We start from the raw sequence: 26413 nt of genomic DNA on the forward strand, positions 1-26413 counted from the left end.
TCTTTCTCCATGCTTTCAATGACATTAAACCCTCAGTTATGATACCCTTCTTATTTTAATACATCTTTCATTCTGCATCATCCTTGATATTTTATTTGACAGCTCTAGATAACCTCAATCTGTCCTTTGAATTAGTATCTATTGCAATTCTTGCATTTTGTACCATACTTAATTTTATGTAAGACTATACACCCCCCCCCCAGTCAGAGTGACAATCATTAAGAAAACAAATAACTGGAGGGGACCACAACTCCAGCTCAAAGGGGAGGGGGCACAATTCCAGTACACAGAAGGCAACCACAACTCTGGCTCATGAGAGAAGAAGCACAGCTCCAGCTCATAAGAGAGGGGACCACACAGCTCCAGTTTACAGGAGGGGACCACAACTCTGGCTCATGGGAAGGAACCGCTGCTCCAGTTCCCAGGATGGGACCACAATTCCAACTCACAAGAAGTTAAAGTCCCCTCCCGTGAACCTGGAGCTGTGGTCACTTCCCATGAGGCCAAAGCTGTGGTGCATTACTACGAGCCATGGTTCCACATTCCTTTGGTGGTGGGCTGATGGGGGGAACAGAATGGAGGATGAAGGACTTCCCGATGTTGGGCAGTAGTTTCAGACTTCTCTGAGTGACTGCATTCCCCACAACGCCCTCCCCTGAGGTCCCAAGTTGTGCAGGACAGTGGCTTTGCCTGTGTTCAGCTTATACTGGGAACAGGGAAAGTTTCTTTCATTTGCATATTCTAGTCTATGGAGGATTGATTCTCTAGAATAGACATCCCACTTCCCTTGATGGCCAGCTATGGTCTTGACTCCACACATGGTCCTGGGGACCCATGCCTTGATGTTGAATTGCTCCTATTCCCAAGCACCAATAAGTTTTCAATTATTTTTCTATTACTCTTCTACAGCCCCAGTGTGCATATAACCGTGCCCTGAAGAAAATGTAAAACACAAAACTGAACTTCTAGTGATAAAAATCACAGTCTGAGAAGTTTAAAAAAGAGCTGTAGTAGCTAAACTGATATAATTCTCAAACTAAAATTATGTAATTGTATTTTAGCATGTAAATCTACAATTCTATATGTCTACTATAATTTTTCAATATTATTTAGTGAAAAACTATACTACCAATATGAATGTAATATTGGTAATATGAATTTGGTATTCTCTCCCTTTCAAAATCCTCTAATCTATAAAAAGTTATTCAATGTAGCCATGTGTTTTTCATTTGTTTGTTTGTTTGTTTTTAAAAAGCACTGCTAAACAAAAAAATGACCAATGCTTGTGTGATTGTGGTCAAAGGGGAATCTTTATACACTGCTGATGGGACTGTAAACTATTCCAATGACTGAAAGTCACCATGGAGGGTTTTCAAAAAACTAAAATTGAATCTGCCATTTGACAAAACTATACCACTCTCAGGTCTGTATCCAAAAGACCTCAAGTCAATACATCACAGAGATACTTGCACATTGATGTTTATTGCAGCACTACTCACGATAACTAATTTATGGAACCAACCTAGGTCTCCCAAAACAGTGGAAATGTGCAAATAAAATGTGGTATATATACATAATGGAATTTTTATCCATTAGAAGAATGAAGTTATGTCATTTCTAAGAAAGTAGATGCAGCTGGAGATAATCATATTAAGTGAATTAAATAAGTCTTGAAAAGAGAAATAACATATGTGTTTCTCATTTATGGATCCTAGATTTTATACAGACACATAAAATCATGTATGTGCATATGGCTTGAAAGCAGAAGTGAAACTGTCCATGGGTCAAAGAGGCCTAATAAGAGGGGCTGAGTGAGGAAGGGAAGGGGAAAGGAGGGGAGTGCCGAGATACATGTGCTCAGAGTATGTGATATACATGTAGGAAAATGTCCTTCTGAAAGCCAGTACCAAGTACAGTGACTATATGCCAATTAAAATATTATTTTTTAAAGAAATAGGCAGTTACATAGTGAGGTGACTATAGAAAGAAGAACATATACATATATATGAATGTCTTATCATATCACATATATTGGAGATATGTGATTAAGTCATACAAGGGGAAACTTCAAAGCCTGAGTTCAAATCACATTCGATAGTTCTGTAACTTACTAAGTTGTATGTCTTTGGGCAAATTATTTAATCTTTCTGTGTATCTCAGGTTCTTCAAAAATTGAGATAATAATAGTATTGCTATATAGGGTTCCTCAGAGGTTTCAGTGAATCAGTATGTATGTAGTACTGACAGTATCCAGCACACAAAAATACTTGATAAGTATGAACTACCAGCATTATCATATGCTATATGCTTTAACATATTTTATCTTATTTTATCCAGGAGGAAGTTAAAAAGGGAATTTTCTTTCCATTTTGATTTTTTGAAACAGAGTCTTGCTATGTAGCCCAGGCTCTGGAACTCACCATGTAGCCCAGCATGGCCTTGAACTTATGATCTTCTTGAAACAAGAAGGCCTTGAAGCAAGATTTTATGGGCTTGTTCCTGCCTCCCAGGTAGCTGGGACAACAGGCCCAGACCATGCCCAACTCCAGAGAAAATATTTTAATCCTTGCTTTAATGACAAGTTATTAAAGCTTGAGGGGTGACGTAAATTGACATTGTTTAAGGTCATACGCATGAACTTTTTTAGTTATGGGGGGATTGATGGTAATGTAGAGTAGAAAATATTAACACACCTGGAAATCTCTTTTGGCTGGGGAGAGTAGGGAAGGCTTATTGATGATGATGAGGAAGCAGTAAGAGAGGGATAGTGTCTGATTGGCCTTGATAAAGGTCTGTTCAGACATTTCAGGCAGGGGGCCCCAGTAGGTTAGCGAACAACATGAAGTATGCCTCCTCCCACATTTATTTCTCATACAGACGGTTGGAGGCAGAAGGAGAAGGAACCTGAAGAGGAAACACCAGGGCATGGGATCTATGTCAGAAGCAGCTAAGAGTTCTGTGGCATGTGCTGGAGTGTGCCATGTAGGAGAAGGAGGAGCGTCTGCAGTGGCAAGCCAAGGTTATGGACCAATGTTCCAAAATATCTATCTAGTCAGAAAGTCCATGACTGTTTGGGTACTGCATTAGGCTCTTTCAATTCTTGATTTATTAACCCTGGAAATGTCATCAGATGAGCCAGCTGTCCTCTTTGACAGATACTAACTGCATTCAATTCAGTAGTAGGCTGTAGAGCATCAACCAGGAGTCTTTTCCAAGAAGCTTCTAGTCTAGATAATTGACTATACTTGATCATATGTGAATTTGAATGAAACTGTGTTCTGTAATTCCTAAGAAGGGTAGAGAAAGAAGTGGATGTTGTAACTACCATATAACACAAAGACACTGAATGGGGAAGAAAGCACAGAGACGGGAGGTGAGGATTGGAGGTGGGAGAAGATAACTCTGCTCCCTTCCCAACTGGGCCGCAAGCCAGCCTTAGAGCCTAATGTGTGGGCCAGGAATTTTGTCTAGGGCATCACTTGGAAAACAGTAAATTGAAATGTAAATACCCATGAATAGTTCTACCTCAGCTCCCTAGACTTTCATCTCCCCAGAGAGAGATAATGGGAAAAAAAGAGCAAACAGCTGAAGTGCTTTCAGCTCCTTGAAATGCTGCTCTAGATATATATTTGAGATGTCCTTATAAGGGATAGGAAAGCTGTATTTCAAATTAAGATCATTATCAGAACAACTGCTACTGCTTCTGTCACTACTGCTACTATTACTACTACTACTACTACTACTACTACTACTACTACTACTACCACCAAACAAATGTGGTACTACCAATGCTACAGCATTATAAAGAGCCTACACTGCCTTCCTACTGCATTACAACTCAGGAGGACATGAAGGTGATCTCCATGCCTTTGGTCTGAGATCTGAGTAGGCAGTTCTCTGAACCAACCCTTCCCAATGGGCTTGGTTAGCATTGCCTGTTTGCACCTCCCTGAAGGCCAAGCCTTGCCTATGAAGCACAAACAAAGGCATTCATTGGGTCTTTCTCCCACCTGGTAAATTCCACAATGTTGAGAAATTCAGAAGGACTTTTATAGGCCATTGAGTCAGACATTTCATTGCACTGGTGGAGGCATGGCAGCTCAGAGAGAGACATGGACCTGAAAAGGGTCACACAATAAAGCAGTGACAAAATGTCCCAAATTTGTTTGTCCTAGCTTAAAGGCCAGTGTGCATCCCCCATCCCCTCTGCTTGTTATCTCTTTACTTCCAAAATCTTCCAGTCACTTGACCTGTCACCCAAGCTGTATTGTGCCTGCAGGCTTCCTCTGTAGCAGTAGTACAACCTCAGCAGACCATCAAAGTCCCTTGGGGAGAATTAAAAATACTGGCCTTCTGGCCCTACCTCAGACCAATTGAATCATCAGCTTCAAGGGAGGGATGATATTTTTAAAAGGTCCCTAGATGATTCTAATATATAGTTGAGATTAAGAATCATTGCTGTAGAGGAAACTAGCCTGGCAACTGTGGGGAGACTTGAAGGACAGACTCCCAGTGGGCCTAGGTGTCAGGGTCAATGGTACTGTCCTAAGCCACATTGATCTTCCTGATAGTACTTTTCCCTTCATCCTATCTAAGAAATATTTTATTGCCAGCTTTCTTCCTCTTTTTAAAACATATCACATAGGCATCTAAAGAGACTGCCTGACTCCAGAGGGAAGCCCATAAATAATTTTTCCCAGTTTCTGCCTTTTCTCAGTGGTCCCCATACAAGACACGTCTTCTCTATGGCTCCTTCCAAGAGGCTCATGTTAAGTACCTAAAGTCATCAGTCAGCTTCACTGCAATTTACTCGCCATTCCCACACATAGACCGTGTTTCCTAAGTGCCAGACTGTTAGGGAGACCCAATGGAGAGCAGGGAAAAAGAAGCCCTGAGCCTTAGGCACACCAATGCCCACTCAGCTCTCTACCTGATTGTCTCTCTAGCTTTGAACCCATGGTAATGTATGAGAAAGCAGAGATGTGTGCCTTTTGCCATACAACTAGTGGTCTCTCTTTTTCACAAAAGAATTTTTGGGCTGGAGCTATAGCTCAGTGGTAGAGTGCTTGCCTAGTATGTGGGAAATCCTAGGTCCAATCCTCATCACTGGTAATTTTTTTAACTAATTAATTTTAAAAGAAAGAAAAAAAGATTTATTGACATATTCCACTACTAATTCCAAACATTAGTGATTCTAAATAAACAACACATCTTCAACATGCTATATAAGCCTTTACCTGGTTTTATTGAAGGTTAATTGACAAATAAAAATCATAAATATGTGGGTTTTACAATGTGATGATATGATGTATGTATACATTGTGAAATTGTTACCACAGTCAACCTAATTAGCACATGCATTATCTCATTTAGTTACTCTTTTTTGTGGTGAGAATAGTTAAGATTTATGCTCTTAGAAAATTTTAAGTATATATTGCAGCATTATTATATGTTCACGCTGTATACATTAGAACTTGCTCATCTTATAACTAAGTTCTTACCCTTTGGACAACATCTCTACATTTCTCCTACCTCTTGGCCCCTGGTACCCACCATTCAACTCTCTGCTTCAACTGTTTTAAGATTTCGCAGTATGGTAATTTGTCTTTGTCTCTTTGTGTCTGATTTCACTTAGCAGAATGTCCTCCAGGTTTTTCATGTTCTCACCAGTAGTCATTTTCCCTTCATTTTTAAGGCTAAATAACATCCCATTGTGTATATGTACTGTACATTCTTTATCTGTTTATCTGTTGACAGACACTAAAATTGATTCCATATCTTGGCTACTGTGAATAATGCTTCAGTGAGCACTGGAGTGCAGATATCTCCTTGAGATAAGATATTCAATTTATTTGGCTATATACTAAAAAGTAGGATTGCTAGGTCAGGTGCCAGTTCTATCTGTCATTTTCTGAGGAAATTCTATACTGATTTCCATAATGGTTGTAGTAATTTACATTCCCACCAACAATGTACAAGGGTTCCCTTTCCTCCATACTTTCACCAATACTTAGCTTTCTGTGTTTCTGAGAATAACCATCTTGGACTGGAGAGATAGCTCAGCGGTTAAGAACACTGGTTGTTCTTGCCAAAGACTCAGGTTTGAATCCCAGGACCCACATGGCAGCTAACAACTGTCCATAACTCCAGTTCCAGGGGATCCAACAGTCTCTTTTGTCCTCTTCAGGCATTGCACAATACAGGTGCCCTTACCTACATGCAGACAATACACGCATACACATAAAACTAAAAATAATAAATAAAATATTTTAAAAAAGAAAATAACCATCTTAACAGATGTGAGATGATAATTCATTATAATGTTAATTTGTATTTCTCTGTTGATTTATGATGTCAAGCACCTTTTCATATGCCTGTGAGTTTTTTTTTTATGTGTATGAGTATTGTCTGCAAGTATGTGAGTGCACCCATGTCATGCAATGCCGCAGAGGTCAGAAGAGGGCTTCGAATTCCCCTGAAACTGGAGTTAACGATGGTTCGTAGCTGCCATGTGGACGCTGGGAATTGAACCAGGGTCCTCTGCAAGAGCAGTCAGTGCTCTTAACCATTGATCCATCTCTCCAGCCCTGCCTGTGGGTTATTTGTGTGCCTTATATGTTTTGGGTATTAGCCTTTTTCAAATACATGGTTTACAATTATTCCTTAATTCTCTGTTGCCTTTTTACATTGTTTCCTTTGTTGTACAAAGGCTTTCAGTTGCAATAGTCACATTTGCTCATTTTTGCCATTTTTGCCTTTGCTTTTGGAGTCATATAAAGAAAACTCATTTCCAAGACTAATGTCAAGGCTCAGTTCCCCTATGTTTTCTTGTCAAAGCCTCAGGTTTTTTCTTTTTTCTTTTCTTTTCTTTTTTTTTTTTTCGGTCTTTTTGAGACAGGGTCTCCCTGTAGCCCCAGCTGCCCTGGAACTCACTATGTAGACCAGGCTGGCCTTGAACTCACAGAGATCTGCCCTGCTTCCCGAGTGCTGGGATTAAAGGCGTGTGCCAGCACACCCAGCTCAGGTTTTATATTTAATTCTTTAACATATTTCAAGTTGATGTTGGTGCCATTTTCAGATTAGCTGGCTATATATGTGTGGATATATTTCTAGACTTTCTGTTACATTGTTCTGTGTACCTGTTTTGTGCTATTATCTTACTATTTTAATTATTTCAGGTTTGTAATATAATTTGAAAGCAGAAAGTCTGATGCCTCCAAGTTAGTTCTTTCTCAAACTACTCAGAATCTTTAGTGGTCCCATAGAAATGTTAGGATTTTCTATTTTGGGGACAAATATCATTAGAATTTTGAAAGCAATTTCATTGGATCTGTGTATCATTTTTGGTAGTATGAACAGTTTCACAATACTAATTCTTCCATCTCATAAGGGTGAGACACCATTTATTTGTGTCTTCAATTTCTTTCATCAATGCCATAGCAATATACTAATCTCTCACATTCATGGTTAAATTTATTTCTAAGAATTGTGTTGTTGTGATACTATTGCTGTTTATTTATTTAATGTATGCACATGATATATGTGTATTTGTGTGTGCCACAGTGCACATGCTGAGGTCAGAGGACAATTCCACGGAGCTGATTCCTGGGTCATCAGGCTTTCACAGCAAGCTCTTTTACCCACTGAACCATCTCATTGGCCTGCTGTTCTCATTCTAAGTACTATTTTAATGTCCTCCCTTTATCAAATTTCCGCTCCTTCCTCTACCTCCTTCACCTAGAAATACGATTGTTAAGTCTCCTGGACTAATATTCTGTGGCCATTTAAAATGCAGAAGTCGAGGCTGGAGAGACAGCTCAGGTAGTTCGATTCCCAGAACCCACATGGTGGCTAACAACCATCCAGGGGAATCCAACAACCTCTTCTGACCTCCACAGGCATTGCACAACACTGGTGCACTTACACATATACATGCAGGCAATACAGTCATACACATAAAATAAAAATAATAAACAAAATATTAAAATAAGTAAATAAAATGTAAAAGTCAAAGTTAAAGTAATAAATCTTTTTGGACTACAACTGTGGGAGAATAGCTTATTGTATTTAATGCAGGTGATGTGAGAAAGTTCAGCTGGTTCACTATACCCCTCCCAACATCCCCTCATGGCAGTTATAGATCTCTGCCCTGGCTTCCACTTTTAACTGATCCTTCAAGGCCACAGCTAACAGCTCTCCTAGAAAGGAGAGACTGAAATAGGTACCCTCACCTCTGTCAGCTGGAGATGAGTTGAAGATATGTCAGTCAGGTGGCAGAAATGTTGGTTGGTGATAGCCTCCCATGGAACAGCTTGCAAAGAAACTCCAATCCTGCCAGTCTCTGAGATTTTTTAAGAAGAAGCACTGACTAAAGGGTAAAGTTTACCTTTCCCCCACTATATTCCTGGTCCACTGTGAAGTTTGGGGCTCTCACTAAGAGTTGAGTTACTGTGGGCAAGTGGCTTACATGTATTCCCAATTTTCTTATCCAAGAAGCAGGTACTACCACTCAGTGCAATAGTGTAGATTGAACCAGATAAAACGTAGAGGGGAAGAAGATGTCAGCCAAATGTTAGTGTCTTTCTCTATCTTGGTCCCAATGGTAGTGCCCACTATTGTAAAAATTAATAGCTGTATGTGATACTCTCTAACTTCTACTCTACCTCCTTGACTAATCCCTGTTTTGTTCCATGTTTTCCAGACTTAAGTAATTAAGAGAATAGGGAAAGAAGGTCAAGGTGTATCTGGAGCAGGAAGGGGTCAATATATTCAGGATGAGTGGAAGGGCCATGGGAATTGAATGGCTCTGTTCAATCACTAGCTTCGGTAGTATGTGTACACCCATGGCAAGTCCTAGGATGAAGACCCTGGAAGAAAAGAGACAACACTCAAAGTGACTCTAACTTAAGCCTCAGGTAGAGGTTTGCTGTTCCCCTCTTCCTGTGTCTTTCCCCTCTAAAGACTCAAGGCCTGGGGCTGGAGAGATGGCTCAGTGGTTAAGAGCACTGGCTGCTCTCGTAAAGGACCCAGGTTTGATGTCCAGCTCCCACATGGTGGCTAACAACCATTTGAAACTCCATTTCCAGGGAAATTCAACACCCTCTTCTAACCTCTGTGGGCACTGAGCACTGCACAACATGGATGCATTTACATACACACAGGCAATACACTCACGCACGTAAAATAAAAATAATAAATAAAATTTTTTTTTAAAAAGACTCAAGGCCTGGGACTGGAGAGATGGTTCGGCAGTTAAGAGCATTGGCTGCTCTTGCAGGTTCAGCTCTTAGAATTCACATGGTGTAACTCCAGTTCCAAGGAATCTAATGCTGTCTTCTGACCTCCACAGGTATTACAGGACACAGGTGCACTTACATACATGCAGGCAATACACTCATACACACAGAATAAAAATAATAAGTGAAATATTTTTTAATAAAGACTCAAGGCCCCAGCTGGGTCTATAAGTGTGGAAACAGACAACCACAGTTGGACAAAGAAAGGACACTGGTGGTGTAGCTCTACAACACCTACAATAATGTGCCTTGCAAACCTTCAACTTCAGGGAACATAACCAATCCAAGGTTTTGGCACTGACACTTCGACATCTAGCCCAGCATTTGTGCTGAAGTCACATTTGCTGCATACCAGAGACACTAAAGTAGGCCTGTTCCTAGGAGACACACAACCCTGCTGGCTTCTGGCTGACCTTGGCTTCATGAAACCTTGATGGTCTTGCCAAATCTTCCTTGGAGTATAGGAGAGGCTTGGATAATTCCACTCAGTCTTCCCTCCCTCTTTCCTTTACTCACAGGCTTTACATCATGGTCTCATGGCCTTCCTGGCCTTCCCAGACTTCTATTCTAACTGGTCTCATTTCCCTTAATAAATTATAATTTAAAATTCCATTTTATTTTATTATTTGCTTCTCTGAAGTCTCAGATTACTACAAACTCTGATCAAGCTGAAATTAAGTGTATTGGCTAGAGTTTGGGTTCTGTGCAATGGGAGGCTTTGGGCCAACTTATAAAGCAAGTAGGTCTCTAAACAATTGATAAGTAGCACCAAGGTTTACAGAGTGTACTGGATAGCTTTAGTTGTCAACTTGGGTAGAGGGAGCCTCAACTGATGAATTGTCTCCATTGGACTGGCCTGTGTCCATGTCTGTGGGACTTTTCTTGATTGTTGACTGATATGGGAAGGCCCAGCTCATTGTGGGCAGTGTCACCCTTGGGAAGGTGGACCTGTATTGTATTAGAAGGCAGGCTGAACACAGGCCAAAGGAGCAAGCCAGTAAGCAGTGTTCTTCTATGGCCTGTGCTTCAGCTCTTGCCTCCATGTTCCTGCTCTGAGTTCCTACCTTGGGCTCCCTCAGTGATGAACCCGGGAGATATAAGCCTAACAAAACCCTTTCCTCCCCAAGTTGGTATTGGTCCGAGTGTTTTGTCACACCAGTACAGAAGCTAACTAAGACAGAGAGACTTTATGTGACCCAAATGCGTTGCTCTGCTTTACTCCAAACCATCCAGATCATTATCTCAGACAAGCAAGTTTATTTTTAAAAAAACAATTCACTGTCTCAAATAAGCGTATTTTAAAATGCTGCAACTCAGTGTCTTGTGCTCCTTTTTATGGAAGATTTTTCTTTCCTTTTTCTTCGTTTTTTTTTTCATATAGTAACAGATTTGTTATAAACTTGATTTCACATACAATGTTTTAATGGCACTTGCACTTAGTACTTATCCATTAAAATTTTTAATATGACATTATACAGATACCTTATCCAAAATTTCCAAAGGCATATAACAGGTAACATATGTCACTATTCATCTTGGGATAGACAGAACAACAGTATTTACTGAAACTGAGTCCCAGACAAGTATGCACCACCTGCTTCTGTATCTTAGGGAACAAAAGAAGCTTTAACACAAGTATCATTGATCCAGTGACTCATAGGTAGTTGGTCCTTATTCTAACAGCTAAAATTAAGTTCGTATTTTGTACTTTGTAAGGAAACTGATGGCTATTGTCCTTTTGTTACTTGAGAGCTGTCACTCAAGGTAGTTACATCATCTCCATTCATTCCAAAAGGCACCAGAGTCGAGTTTAAGTATCTTCACAAAGCAAACTACCTGGAATTTATGGGTGATATCTAATGCTAGTCTGTGATCTCAGATAATGAGAAAGCATCATTTCCTTGCAATATAAATTTGATCCCACAGGAAACAACAGGATAAAAAAACTCATTGTTGAAGGTCAGCATCCTGGTGACAGAACAGTTATTTCCTGAGTGTATGTCACCAATTCTAACTTCTGTGTGATTATCAAAAGATCTTTTATTCTCATTGTCACCCAATCATCAGAACACATTGGAGCCTCTGCTGGTTCAAGTCCAGAAGAATTCCAAAACAACAGAAGAAGGAGGAAAACTCCATCTGAGAACACAGTAAGCATTATGCCAAACTTTAAGACACAGGAGCCACAGGGAACAGGAAATGACCCTTATTTCTTATTTGGAGGCAAGGTTTCATTGTGTAGCTCAGGCTGGCCTGGAATTCACAATCCTCCTATCTGAGCCTCTTGAGTACTGGAGCTACAGGCATAGACTGCCATACCTGGCAAAAATCTTCCTTTAATTTCACTATAGTATTACAGTATTGCCTAAGAAAAACTCATTTCCTGTTTTCCATTTTGGACTGGGATTCAGAGAAATCTAGCTCCAGTTTTGCCACTAAGAAACCCTGTCACCTTGGACAAATGCTTACACTATCTACTACACTATCTATGACTTTTCCTTTCTGAGCCACAGGTTTTGTTGTTGTTGTTGTTGTTGTTTGTTTGTGTGTGTGTTTGTATACAACTTTTGTGTTACCTCAGTTCTGTTCTTCAAAACTTGTAGGGTTCAAGGGTACATAAAAGACAGTGGTGTGTAGGGGAGGGAGGGAGGGAAAGCAAGTGGAGAGGAAGAGGGAAAAGAAGAGAGGAGAGGAGAGAACAGAAGAAAAGTACAGAAAAGAAAGAACAGAAGGGAACAGAAAAGAAGTGAAAGGAGAGGAGAGGAGAGGAGAGGAGTGGAGAGGAGAGGAGAGGAGAGAATGAGGAAGAGAAGAGGAACAGGGCACTTGAAAGACACCCTGTGTAGCCTGCCTCCAGTTTTGCTCGGCGGTTCCCTCACACGCAGTGCTAGGCAACACACATGGTGACCTACTTTTGCAAGAAGTCTCTTTCTGGAGTTAGTCTTCTTTACCTTGCTCCTTTGACCACAATGGCTCTGCTACTAAATAGCAGTTCCAGATATAGGGAACAAAGGACTTGTGGCTCTTGGATTTCTCTTTGTGTATGAATCTGAGACTTTTTGGGGGGGTGGTCTGTTTCTACCTCCCAAATGTTAACATTTCGCTTAGAGATTTTCATTCTGGTTTGATATTCTTATCCCAGTAATGTCGCACCCTTACTGAGCCTTCTGCAGATCTGTGAACAATGGGCTCCTCCAGAAGGGAAGCAGGAAGGTCCATAGGTCTTGAGGACCATGACCAAAGAGAAACAGGACTGAGCAGGGACCACAGCGTAGTTGTGCTTAGAATTAGTGAATGGCCAGAGTTCCTGAGCAGTTCAAAACACCTGTGAAGAAACTGAAGCAAAGCTCCATTCAGAATAAAAGCCCTTCAGAAACACCACCTGTAGGCTAAACAAAGGTATCTGGCCTAGGACACCCAGAATATTTGGGCCACCAGTTTCTGCTTGTCTTGTGAGGCTTCCAGTGATGGTACAGCAGTATACACATCTCAGAACTGCTGCCAGTAGCCCGAGGAGTTTCCTCCCCCTTTACAGACCTCCTCACAGATAAAATAGGATCCTTAGTTTCGCCACAAAAATATTTCAGAACAGGATGTATGAAGCCTAGTTGGAGTTTATCAATTGACATTTTAATATAGATTTTAAGCACTGGAGTTAATAGAAAGAGAGACACCGAGGCAAAGAATAACATACACCCAAGTGTGGATAGGGTTTCTCAAAGGAAAATCAAAACTGTCTTTATAGTAGCCATATATACTGATTTTGATGATTTCTGAAGTTACATCTCAAAGGGTTGTCAAGGAAGCGTTTCTGTTTTGGCAAATGAGATCAAACAGTAGTCCTGATGTGCACTGGCTAGTATTACACTTGATAAATAAACCCTAGATCACATGGGTTATAGGGAAAGTTAAGGTGTTTTTACACCTTAAACATTTTTGTTTACCTTATAAGCAAAGGTTTAGTCTTGTTTCTGAAATCCCAGAAAATATCTGGGAAGTGTAAGACTGTACTAGAATATTATATAAACTTAGGCCTTAAGCATTATTCATTGCTAATTTAGCATAAAACACATCTCTCTATAAAAGGAATATTAGCTCTGTGTCAGCAACTTTCACAAAAAAATGTTAATTTGCTGAAATTCTCTGTGTGTATATGGTGTATGTACATATTTGTGTATGTGCATGTATACATGTGTGCATGTCTTTCTGTGCATTTGTATAGAGGCCATAGGTCTACCCCAGTTGTCTTTCTCTAGCATTCTTCACCGTATTTTTTAAAACAGGCTCTCTCACTGGCCTGGAGCATGCCAATTCAGCTAGATGGGCTGATCAGAGATTCTCCAGTATCTATCTGTCTCCATCTCTGCAGTACTGGTATTATAGATATGCTGCTGCTTGCTGGAGATTAAACTTAGGTCATCATGCTTGCATGACAAGCACTTACCCACTGAGCCCTGTCTCCAGGCCCTGCGCTAAAATTCTTGATTCTTAGCTGACAAGAGCCTTCAACCAGATTCCTTTCCCCTTCCCATGTTCCCTCAATCTTCCCCCATCTTTCTATCCTTCCTTAAGACCAGGTGGAGGTCCCTTCACCTCTTTGTGGCACAGTTTCCCCATCTATAAAATGTAAGAGTTAAATTCCATTATCTTTTAGGATAAAAGGAAGATAGTAGCTATCCTGGGAAAGAAGATGTCTATATATCTGTAGAGATTATTTAAAATTTGGCATGGCCACTGCAGAGGAGTGTGTGGGTGGGGAATAGGTAAATGAAAGAGAATTCAGTGTAGGTTCCAATAGGTTGAGAGGCATCCCATCATATCAGTGCATTCCTACTTTTCTCTGATTTATACTGAGAACTTCAGAGTAAAATTGCAACCAGAAAGGAAAGGAGGGTTTTATGAATTTGAAAAGGTTGTAACTTTCTAAATTCTAGCTGCAAAGGATTCTGGAAAGGTAAGCATTTCATTTTCATAGCTTCAGTACTGGTGTTAGAATTGCAAATACATATCAAGCTAGTTCAGCATCACTATATTAGTTACTTTTCTGTTGCTATGATAAAACACCCATAACCAAGGCAACTTATGATTTGAGCTTATGGTTGCAGGGGATTAGAGTTCATAATGGTGGGGGAGGCATGGTGGCAGAGGTGGCCAGAGCCGGAAGCTGAGTGATCACATCTTCAAGCAGGTGTGGGAAGCAGAGAACGACTGGAAATCTGGCAAGGCTTAAGTTAAGAACTCTCAAAGCCCTCCCCCCAGTGACATGCTTCCTCCAGCAAGGCCACACCTCCTAAAACAGCACCACCACCCGGGACAAAATGTCCAAATACTTGGGGCTTATGGGGGACATTCTCATTCATACCACCACAATCATCTATTATATTTTTGCTCTAAATCTAATTATACTAAGGCATAATTGATGTACAATGAACAATATATTGTATTTCTGAAATTTGATAAATTTTGAATAAATTCACCCGTTAAATCAATGCAATGATTTAGACAAATGTGCATGTCTATCACCCCAGAAGTTTCCTCATGCTCTTTCGCAATCTATAGGTCCTCCCTTTGACTACCATCCCAAAGTAACCACTGATCTGCTTTCTGTCATTATAGATTAGTTGTAATTTTTTAGAATTTTATATAAATAGAATTATATGGTATGTACTCTTTTGTCTGGAGCATCTTAAACTTGACATATTTATTTTGAGATTGAGAATAATGTGTGTAGCAACATTTTGTTGGCTTTTCGTGTTTGTTTGATTTGATTTTTAGAGACAGGATGCTGCTATGTAGGCTATGCTGCTCTAGAACTCACAATCTTCCTGCCTCCGGCTCTCAAATGCTAGAAGTACAGATGTATGCCACTATGCCCAGCTCTCGGTTTGCTTATTTTTATTGCTGAGTAGTATTCCATTATGTGGCTATACCACCATTCATTTTATATATTTACTTACCTGTAGATAGATATTTATTTCCAGTTTGGGGCATTAAAAGTTGAGTTATTTGGAACATTCATGTGTAGGTCATTTACCAGTACTTCTTATTTCAGTGAATGACTTCTATTTTCAAAATGTTTTTTAGCAGAAACTGACTTGGCAATGCTAAATTGGTGTTTCTCTTTTGTACTCAAGGCTATTTTGGGCAGTTCTGTTGTTGTTGATGTTTTATTTCCTTTGATTTTGTTATACTTTGTTGTGCCTCCCTGAACATTGTGAATGGGTTTCTAAAAACCCATGTAGGAAGAACTTCAGTTGAAAAACTTAAGACTATGTATAAAGAGTTATCTCAGGGGAAAATGAGAAACAAATATCTTTTACATTTCCTTAAACAAGTCAGTAAACATAACATCAAATAAAGAAGATCTTAATTTCTTTCTTTTTAAGAACAGGGTTTTGTGGGGGGTTTTTGTTTGTTTTGTATTTTGGGTCAAATGTATGTACAGGAAGTTCAGTGGTAGAGATTTAACTCAGTTTGGTAACAAGTTCTTTGGATTTTGCCTTTTCCAGTTTGGCAATGTGAGCCACAGATCTCATTGTATCTGGTGCTGTAATTGGTCCTGATAGCCTCTGCCAGCTTAGCCAGAGCAACTTTGTCTTCAGATTTAACCTGTCTGACTGTACATATCTTCCTGTGGACCAAATGCCCCAACCTGGCCTTCCACTTGATGATGCAGTCAAGGACCAGAACTGGCAGGAAGACATCAACTCTATGGGGTCTACATCATGTGCGATCACCACCCACGGAGCTTTCTTGCTCTCCACCACACTACTGACCCCTGCTCAAAGGACAAGTGATCTCTTAGTGGGAACATCCCCTTTGTCAGCAGCTTTGTTCTCAGCCTGGGCCAACAGCCTCTGCTGCTTCTCTTGCTTTGTCTCTGGCCTGTAGTTGTGGGTGAACTTAAGCAGCTTGGTAACTATTTGAGAGTCTAGGGCCTGGGTGAGCCCATTAATGACAGGAGGTGCTTTCAGCCACCTACAGAGGAGGTTCTTTGCCACTGTGGCAGCATTTAGTGGAGGCATTTCACAAAGCAGGTGAGGTTCTTTGGGGTCTGGATGTCTTGTCCAATGCCTAAATTCTTAAGACTTTTCTCAAACAGGATTCACCACCTTTTTGGCATCCTGCTTTTTCACAACAGAAGGGGCCAAGGCCATCTTCTTCCCCTTGTCCTCCATTGCTTTCAATATCTTGATTCAATGAAGGAGATCAATATTAATTTCATTTTAATGCCATTGGCCTAGATAAGGGCTAAGGAATTCATCTAGCTAGGAGAGAAAAGAAGACCATGAGAGACAACTGACAATCTTAAGGCAGTTTTAGACCTGTTTCTCCTCCATTATACAAGGGAATACGGCAGCATGAAAGACTCTGGACCATGGTCAACAAAATCTTTTGTTTTAGGGAGAGCTCAGAGAGATTGTGTGATGTAAAAACTGTTAACATGATGTGTTCCATCTCATGTCTTCCTTCCAGGCTTCCCTAGGGAAATGGCCATACTTTCATTTCACTCTTATTTCCTTAAATAAATTTAGAATGGCCTCATTGGGCTATTTGGAGATCAAGGGTGACTATTCAGACCAGGAGGGCAATGTGGCTTCAATGTGGAATGGGGCAGCCTGGAATAGGGAATCCCAGCATAAAAATTTCCCCCTAGACTCTGGAGTACATGTCCTTGAGAAAGAATAACTGTAGAGAAAGGTAAAACCAAATCCCCTTGCGAAGCATTGGCAGGTCAACTGTTGTGGTGCCAGAGGTCTAGGGCCCTTGCCCACTTTAAACTCTAAGTCTAGGCCTCAAGGCTAGCCTGAGTATTGTTTCACTATTCTGATCTGCCAGGGAAGTGGAGCTCACTCAGCCTCTTGGGTAGGTTGGCGTCAGCATTTGTATACCAAGGCAGCCCCTACTGGAAGGCAGGAAAGGGCTGGACGGGTAGGTGGGAGGCCTAGTGAGAAGCACACTGCAGTTTTTTCTTTCCCAGCAAACATTCATACTGGGGTGACTATTCTTTAGAGCTGAAATATATTGTTCTTTGCCTGTTGGAAGTTTCTAGGCCATGTACAAAGTGGTAAATGATGGAGCAGGATAAAGACGGAGAGGGGACAGAAGGCGGAGATGGTGGAGAATGGGGACCAGGAGCCCCTGGGGCTGCCCAGTCCACTAACTGAACTGCTTACAATCATCAGAACTTCCCCTCTCTGGGCCCTCCCAGCCCCATGGGAATGAGAACTATTTTGCTCTCCTGGATCAGGAAGAACAAAACTTCCTTATCTGGTGGGAGAGGGCTGGTGAATACCACCTTTAAGTAGAGAAGAGAAGGGAAAGCAAGGAGCCAAGAGAACCATAAACCCAGCAGGTAGCACCATTCTTGGGGAAAGCCAAGGAAAAAGGGGACAGACTCCATCCAAGGACCCCAGGGTTCCAGGAGCCCGGATGGGCGGTGGATTCAGAGTCCATACCCTCCCACCAATGCTTCAAAGCCCTGGTGCTTGTGGCTGGTGTGAAGTTTTTGCTTTCATTGTCTTTATGAGATTTTCTAGGCCTGGCTCCTAAAAAGCTATGAAAGCCAAATAGCCGCTGAAGATACAACATTCTCCTATCCTTTCCATGTCTCCTTAATCCCTTGTACTCTCTGGGATATATTTGGGTTTTTTATATGTGTGTGTGGACGTACACATGCCACAGCATACTTGTGGGGGTTGATTCTCTCCTTCTACCATGTGAGTCCCATGGTTTGAACTCAGGTGTTCAGGCTTGGTGGTAAGTGCCTTAACCTGCTGAACCATCTGCTTGGTCCCTAAGTTTCTGTTTGATTGACTGACTGGTTCGTTGATTGATTGATTGATTGATTTTTAGATAAGGTCTCAGGTAGCCAAGGCTGGCTTTGAACTCCTGAGCCTTCAGCCTCTAGCTCCAGAGTGCTGGAATTACAGGCATGCACCACTACGCCTGGTTCTCCTAGATGTATTTTATGTGGTGTCTGCATCAAAACCGTGCTGCTTCCAGAACTCTCATTCTGTGTGATTCTTCTCACCAAAGAACAGTTGTGCTCTTGTACCTGGTCAAAACAAAGTTGTTCTTTCTCAAGTTACTTTACCAAGCTCCACTTCAGCCACAGATACTCTGAGACTCCAGTTCAGAGACATAAGAGGCACAATAAAATATTCACCTAGAAAAAGAGATCTAAGAGTTCTTGAACCTGAAGTTTATGTTGAGAGCATGATGATAGCCTAATCTAAGTGAAAGTTGCCATGGGGTTAGCATGGTCCAGAAGTCCAAAGCTTTTTCACAATGCCCAATACTTAATGGCATAGATACATTTTAGTCAAGCATTATTATTTAAATAGAGTTTCCCCCTTCTAAAACTCACATTGCAATTTGATTACTGTGATGCTTAATATTGTCAAGTTGGTAGGCTCTAGAATCAGCTAAGAGGCAAGCCCCTGGGAATACCTGTGAGGGATTATTATCTAGACTAGGTTAATAGAGGTGTGAAGACCCACTTTAACTGTAGACAGCACCATTCCATAGACTGGAGCCCTAGACTGAATTAAGAAGGAGAGAGCAAACTGAACATTAAATGCATTCATCTCCTTCTGCCTCCTGACTGTGGGTACAATGCGATCAGCCATCTCAGGCTCCTGCCACCGTCACTACTCCATGATGAAGGACAATACCCTGGAACTGTAAGCCAAAATAAGTCCTTTCTCCATTAAGCTGCTTTTATCAAAATATTTTGTCACATCAACAAGTAACTACTAAAATTTCCAACATAGTAGTATTGAGAGATGATGGGGGAGGTTAGTGCCACTCTTGCAGGACCAGGTTAATTCTCATGGAAGTGAGTTCTTGCTCTGGTGGGACTAGATTAGTTACCATGAGAGCAGATTGTTATGAAAAGAGGCTGTTCTGCATGTTTTCTCTCTTCCACGCATGCTCATTTGCCTTTCCACTTTTCTGCCATGAGATGAAGCAGTATGAAGTCTTCACCAAATGCTATTGCCTTGCTCATGAACTTCCCAACTTCCAGAACTATGAGGTAAAATAAATTTATTTCCTTTATAAATTATCCTGTTTCAGACATCTTGTTATATCAACAAAAAACAGAGACACCTATGCTCTGCTTTTTCAGCCCATTCTAACAACCAAGATAATTTTATGGCCATGGAACCAATCAAACCAGAAACTTTCTTGACAATACTGATGTATTTTATCTGATTCAACAGACCTTTCCTGAGAGCATACTTTACTGTGGGTGAATAGGCAGTGCTAGAGGACAATAGAGGGGAAAGGGTTCTGGCTAATGGGTAAGTGATCTGAGTTCCAGGTTTAATGGGACCACTCAGTCACTATGTAACTTTGGACAAGTTGCTTCTTGGCTTTGTTTCTACATGAGTAAAATGAAAGCAGTTCCTAAATTTTTCAGCTTTGAAAATATTTTTTCTCCTGAGCCAAATATTTTTCATGAGTTTGCCTACTAATAAATGCATTGATTAAAGAATAATTCATTTCCTAGCCTTGCTAACCAAAGATGATGACTATCAATGAGAATGTCTGGTTAGTAAAAGATAATGACTACTATAGCCAGAAAAACGCTGTAATGTAGTAAGCCTGTGCCAGTTGTCACCTTATCCTGGGTCAACCTAGAATTTTGTTGATGATTTCACTTAAAGAACTCACTCAAAGACTTTCTTCCTTCACTCTATTTCCTCATACTATCTTCTACTCCTCTAAGTTATAAGCTGCTGAAGAATATGGTCCTTCAGCTCTCAACAGCCCCGTGGGTGCTCCCATCCATCCCTTCTTATTTTGCCTGCTCCATCTCCCTTGCTGCTTCCAAACCTGGCTCCCCATTTTCTGTGGCACTGGCATAGCAGGCTTCTAAGCCACAGCTTCCTGGTAGAAGTGGTACGCCTTCTTCCCTAGGTAATTTCTGTTAAGTAGTAGAAGTATGGACCGGAACCCCAAAGCCTGTTTAAAGGCAGGCAAGAGGGATTAAGCAGAGATTTCTATAGAGTTCAGTCAAGCTCCAGATCCGATGTCTTTTGGTCATTGTTCAATAAATTATTCAGGTTGGTAATGAAGGACATGCTTCCTATGAGTTCCTAGCTTACCCAAAACAATATGCTCTCTTAGGGAATATGCTCTCCTGAGATTTAAAGACACAGAAAACAAAGGAAAAAATGAAGTGCATTTTGAATTTGAAATGGAAATTCTCAAGGTGAGAAGCCAATTTAAAGTAAGCATGTTTGACTTGGGAATAGCCCTCACTCTTCCAGGCTGAATTAGGACACCATGTACTCAGACAGTTCTCAGCTAGAAAGGGAAGCCAAAGACCCTGAAAGGGCATTCTTCTCTCCTCCATCTTCCTGATATTTTCCATCCTGCAGCCTCTCCTCTACCTGCTTAGACTTAGTTCCATCTAGAGAAAGGCAAGCTGTAAGGTAGTAAGAGAACTTAGAAATGCTCGTGATGTAGGGAGAAAAACCAAGATCCAGAAGACTGAAGGGACTTGGCCTTTGCCATATAGCAGATTAGTGGGAAGGTTGGTGTTACAATTAAGAACAGAAGAGGAGCTTCTAAAACAAACAAGAAGGATTGGGTACATGTAGCTCAGTGGTACAATATATCCCTAGTGTGTGTGAGGCCCTGGGTTCCATCTCCAACACTGCAATTAATACATACATATATACATACATACATAAAACTTGATATCCTAAATTAATATGTGTGTTGGGAATATGCACAAAGCAGGTCAAGACCCACAACCTGCACTTTGCTACTGATTTGAAATCTCCCAACACTGGTACTCAAAGCATTTCTCAAAAACAAAAGTGCTAGCTCCAGGTTAATTTTTTTATAGCTTGAAGCCTCTGTGTATTTAATTTTCCAAACTTAAAGCCCTACACTAGGTAGTCTTTTGGGGAAAAGGTTCAGTGCAAACCCTAAGGAAGGAGGCTCAAAGAAGACAATTAAGAAAGCCCCCAATAAGAGGCTTTGGAGACTATACAGCTTATAAAAACCCATCCATTTACAAAAGTTATTCTTGCTTCCTTTTATATGTTCTATAAATAAGTTGATGTCAGCCATGTTCCACAGCATGTAGATCTGACTTTGTGACTCCTCATCTTGTAATCCATTCAGAAATCTCCATGGACTTGGGAAGATTAGATCTAAACTCCTGAGCACACCACTTGTGGTGGTTTGAATGAGAGTGTCCCCCATAGGACATTTGGACGTTTTTATACCCAGTTAGTGGCGCTGTTTTGGGAGGTCTTAAAGGTGTGGCTATGCTGGAGGAAGCACTTCACTGGGGGTGGGCTTAGAGAGTAGTTAATCCTTGCCAGATCTCAAGTTGCTCTCTTGCTTCCTGTGCCTGCTTGAAGATGTGGAGCCTAGATTCCACTTCTGCTCCAGCCACCTCCAGCCTTCATGCCTCCCTGCCATGATGGACTATAATTCCCCTGGAACCATAAGCTCAAATAAGCTCTTCCTTCTATAAATTGCTTTGGTCAGTGTTTTTATCACAGCAGCAGAAAAGTAACTAATACAGTAATTGGTACCAGAGAGCAGGCTGTTGGCTGTGAAGAACCTGACCATGTGGGGTTTTGGAAGAACGTGGAAGACTTTGGAAGCTTGGGCTAGAAAAGCAGTTGTTTGCTGTAAGCAAAACTTAAAAGGCCATTCTAGTAGATGCCTGGAAGAAAGTAGTGCTGAGAATAATGTAGTTCCAGAGGAAAATAAGGACTTAAGCAGCAAAGAGTCTGGCTGGAGTCTGCCCACAGCCAAAAAGCTTGCCTGAACCTAAGTTGAAAAGCAGTGGACTAATTTCTCTGGCTGAAGAAATTTCTGACAGCCTAACATAGAAATGGTGGCATGGCTATGAATGGTGAATATTATGCAGATCTACAGTGAGAAAGAACAAATGGAGCAGAAAGAAATACAGAATGTACACTTTGGACCGATAAAGAGACTAGGAAGGTAAATGTTGTTGCCGAGGCATGTGCTGGAAAGAATAAAGGAGATTAAAGGATTAAGGAGGGGCCTAGATATTTGCACTTAAACAATGGAGAGAGTACTTCCAGTACAAGACCATACCCAGCAAAGCCTCCAACTTGTGAAAGGAAAATGCTGCAGGGGCCACTGAAGACAAAAGCTTTTAAAATGGATAAAGCAGCCTGGGGCCTATCCCAAACTTGCAGTCAAACTTGGCGGTGTCAGTTCACCTGGTGCTGGCTTTAGAGGCATGAAAGATGCAAGAGTGAAGGGGTCATCAGTTCTTTCTCCACGGTTTCAGAGAGCTGCCAAGGCCAGGTAGCATTCAGCAGGGGTCCCCTGCATAAAGAAGGCCCTGATAGGCCATTATGTGAAGCTGTGAAGGTAAAGCCTGTTGGCTATGGAGACCCCAAGAAGACGTTCGTGATGCCAGAGCTGTGAGGCATCTGCCAAGAAGACCTGCATACAGGGAGTGGTACCAGCCCAAAAGAGAGATGTTTGTTGCATGCCGCAAAGCTAGAGAGGCTGAACCATTTAAGGTTTGTGGAAGTAAAGTCCCAGAAGTTGAACATGGAGCTACTGGATTTAGTGTTTGCCCTGCTTGTTTTTGGTCTTGTTTTGGTCTGGTATTTCCTCACTATGCCTCTGTTCCTTCCTTTTGGAACTGTACTGTGTATCTGGTTCCACTGTATGTTGAGAGTATGTAATTTGTCTTTTGATTTTACAGGAGCTTACAATTAAGCAATTTCCCTGAGTCTCAAGAGACTTTGCACTGTGGACTTTTGAATAGTATTGAGATTATGGGGACTTTTAAGGCTGGACTAAATGCATTTTGCATTTTATATGGTCACGAGCCTATGGGGGCCTGGGGTTGGGGGGAATGTGTTGGTTTGAATGAGAATATTCCCCATAGGCTCCAAGTATTTGGACATTTTTGTTCCTGGTTGTTGGCACTGTTTTGGGAGTCTTAGAAGGTGTGGCTATCCTGGAGGAAGCACATCACAGGGGGCGTGCTTAGAGAGTTCTTAAGCCTTGCCAGATCTCGAGTTGCTCTCTTGTTTTTCCTGTGCCTGCTAGATGTAGAGCTTAGCTTCTGCTCCTCCAGCCACTTCTGCCACGATGCCTCCCCCCAAGATGGACTGTAATCCCTCTGGAACTGTAAGCTCAAATAAATTCTTCCTTTCATAAATTGCTTTGGTCAGTGTTTCTATCACAGTAACAGAAAAGTAACTAATACACCACTCGAGTTCCTAGGTGACCATCTGAGCTTCACATTTTTTCTATCCAACCCTATTTAAATCACCCACACATGCTGATTTACTCACATTATACAATTCACATTCTAGGCTTCCAAGATTGCTCATGCTGTCCCACAAGCTTAGAATACCTTTCTACTTTTATGGCAGTTGCGATTAACATTTTAAGGAATTTCAAAACATTTTCCAAAACTGTTAAAGCACCAGCAATGCCTGAGGATTTTGGTTTCTCTGCATCTTCATCAATGCTTTACTGTTTTCTTTAATAGCTACACTAGTGAATGTGAAGGGTTACCTTTGTTTTCAGTTCTCAATTCCTTAATGAGTAAAGATGTTAGGCATCTTTTTATGTGCTCATTAGCCACTCATGCACATTTTTTTTGGAGAAATGTCTATACAAAGCCTTGGCCTATTTTTTGTTTTGGTTGTTATTCTACAAACTATTTTTAGAGCAGTTTGGGGTTTTCCATATACTCCCTGTTCCCACATGCACTGAAGTGGTACATTAAGAGTCTGCAATAGATTGGTACATTTGTAAAAATTGTCATACCATCATCACCAAAGTACATTTTATATATTATGTTCACTCGTGGTATTTTATAGTCTATAAGTTTTGACAAATGTATCATAACGTGTATCCACCATTATAGCATACAAAACACACTTCCCTAAAAATCCTCTGTGTTCTATTCTGTCATCTCCGCCTCCTTCTTAATGTCTAACGTCCACTGATCCTTATGTTGTTCTCATAGTTCCAGCTTTTCCAGAACACCATAGTTTTACCTCTTCTAGAATGATAAAATATACAGTCTTCAAGATTGCCTTCTTTCACTTAGTGACATGAACCTAAGATTCTTCCATGTCTTATTATGGAATGACAGTTCTTTTTTTTTCTTTTTAGTACTAAATAATACTCCAATTGTCTAGATTATCATAATTTATTAATATGATCACCTACTGAAGGACATCTTGGTTGATCCAGTCATGCATGAGGGTTTGTATTGATACAAAGTTTTTACATATCTGGGTAAATACCAAAGAGAGCGACTACTGGGTTGTTTGGTAATAGTAGATTCAGCTTTGTAAGAAACTTCAACCTGTCTTACAAAATGGGTGCACTGTTTTACATTCCCATTAGCAATCTGTAAAAGTTCCTGTTGCTCCAGGTCTTCTCCAGCATTTGATGTTAGCATTTTGGATTTTGACCATTCTTATAGACATGAGGTAGTGTCTCATTGTTTAAATTTATAATCTCAAATGGCAAATGATGTGGAGCATTTTTTCGTATGCTTATTTGACATCTGTGTGTATTCTTTGGAAAGCTGTTTGTTTGCTTTCTCTCTGTGTCTCAGTCTCTCTCTCTCTCTCTCTCTCTCTCTCTCTCTCTCTCTCTCTCTCTCTGTGTGTGTGTGTGTGTGTGTGTTTTTTTTGTTTTTATAAAAACCACTTCTTCCTTCTACATGGTAGGCAATTTATCATTGAGCTATATTCTAACTTAATTTTTACTTTATATTTTGATGCATTTCCCAGGCTGGCCTGGAGATATATATATGGCTCAGGCTGCCCTCAAACTAATGCCTATCCTCCTGCCTTAGCCTCCCCAGTAGCTGGGATTACAGGCCTGCACCTTCAGGCCTGGATCACACACTCTTTATTACTATAACTTCATAGACAGTGTTCAAGTTGGGTATTAGCTTTCCAAATTTGTTCTTTTCCTTCAATATTGTGTTTTGTGTTCTGGGTCTTTTATTTTCCATATAAGCACTAGAATCAGTTTGCCATCTTTTGCAAAATAACTTTCTAAGATTCTAGTTGGTATTATGTTGAAAAAAGAGGAAGAAGTAATACCTTGACAATATTGAATTGTCCCATCTATGAACTTAAACTATCTCTCCATTTATTTTTTGTTTGTTTATTTCACTGGAGTTTTATAATTTTTCTCAAAAAATCATATATATATACATGTATATGTATATAGTCTGTATCTATATATCTCTATGTCTGTCAATATAACTGTTGTGGTGCTGGAAATGAAACTCACGAACTTGGACATGATAGACAAGCATCATACAGTTGTGCTACAGCCTTAGCCCTTGTTTATTTTATTTTACTGTATATGTATGTGTGTGTGTGGTATATGCATTGTGTGTGTGTAGGCTTCGGTGTAGTGGCACATGTATTCATGCCCATGTAGAAGCCAGAGGTCAGAATCAGGTATCATCTTCTACTGCTCTCCACTTTAATTTTTGAGACAGGGTTGCTCACTGAACCTGGAGCTTGCTTTTTCAGCTAGACTGGCTGGCCAATGAGCTACAAGAATCCTTGTGTCTCCATCCTGATCCCTTCCTAACACTGTTATAGGCAAGTGATCCCACTCCTGACTTATATGTATGTGCTTTTATGTATGTATTTAAACTGAGGTCATCATACTTGTGAAGCAATCACTTTACTCACCAAGCAATCCCCCAATCTCCCATTAAAAAGTCTCACTACATAGCACAGGCTGGCCTCAAATTCAAGGTATTCCTGCCTCTACTTCCTCAGTGCTGGGATTTCAGTCATGTGCCACCATGCCTGGTTTAATTTGTTGTATTTATACCAAAGTGTTTCATTTTTGGAGGGATATAAATGTCACTTATATTGTGTTTTTAATTTTTAAACTCGACTTTTCCTTTACTAGTATATGTGAAAGTGATTTACTTTGCATATTAACCTTATATTGTTTAATCTTACTATAATGACTTGTTAGTTCTAGCTGAGTTTTTTCTTTGTCATGTCTTTCAGATTTTGTACATAGACAATGATGTCATCTTTAAACACACACACACATGCACACACACACACACACACACACACACACACACA

The 26413-nt window shown here is 40.6% G+C and overlaps 2 protein-coding genes across 2 annotated transcripts in view; one reads left to right on the top strand and one right to left on the bottom strand.

Moving 5' to 3' along the window:
- Slc16a2 (solute carrier family 16 member 2) overlaps positions 1–26413 on the top strand; it is a 138389-nt gene that overhangs the window by 28253 nt on the left and 83723 nt on the right. The gene's annotated exons all lie outside the window — the stretch shown is intronic.
- Oosp4b (oocyte secreted protein family member 4B) lies at positions 11024–11454 on the bottom strand. Its single transcript, XM_029554750.1, is given in 4 exon segments — positions 11024–11096; positions 11098–11167; positions 11170–11337; positions 11340–11454. Coding segments are annotated over 4 exon segments (426 nt in total).

The sequence above is a fragment of the Nannospalax galili genome, unplaced genomic scaffold (assembly GCF_000622305.1).
Source record: "Nannospalax galili isolate Female #2095 unplaced genomic scaffold, S.galili_v1.0 scaffold365, whole genome shotgun sequence".
NCBI classification, from domain to species: Eukaryota; Metazoa; Chordata; class Mammalia; order Rodentia; family Spalacidae; genus Nannospalax; species Nannospalax galili.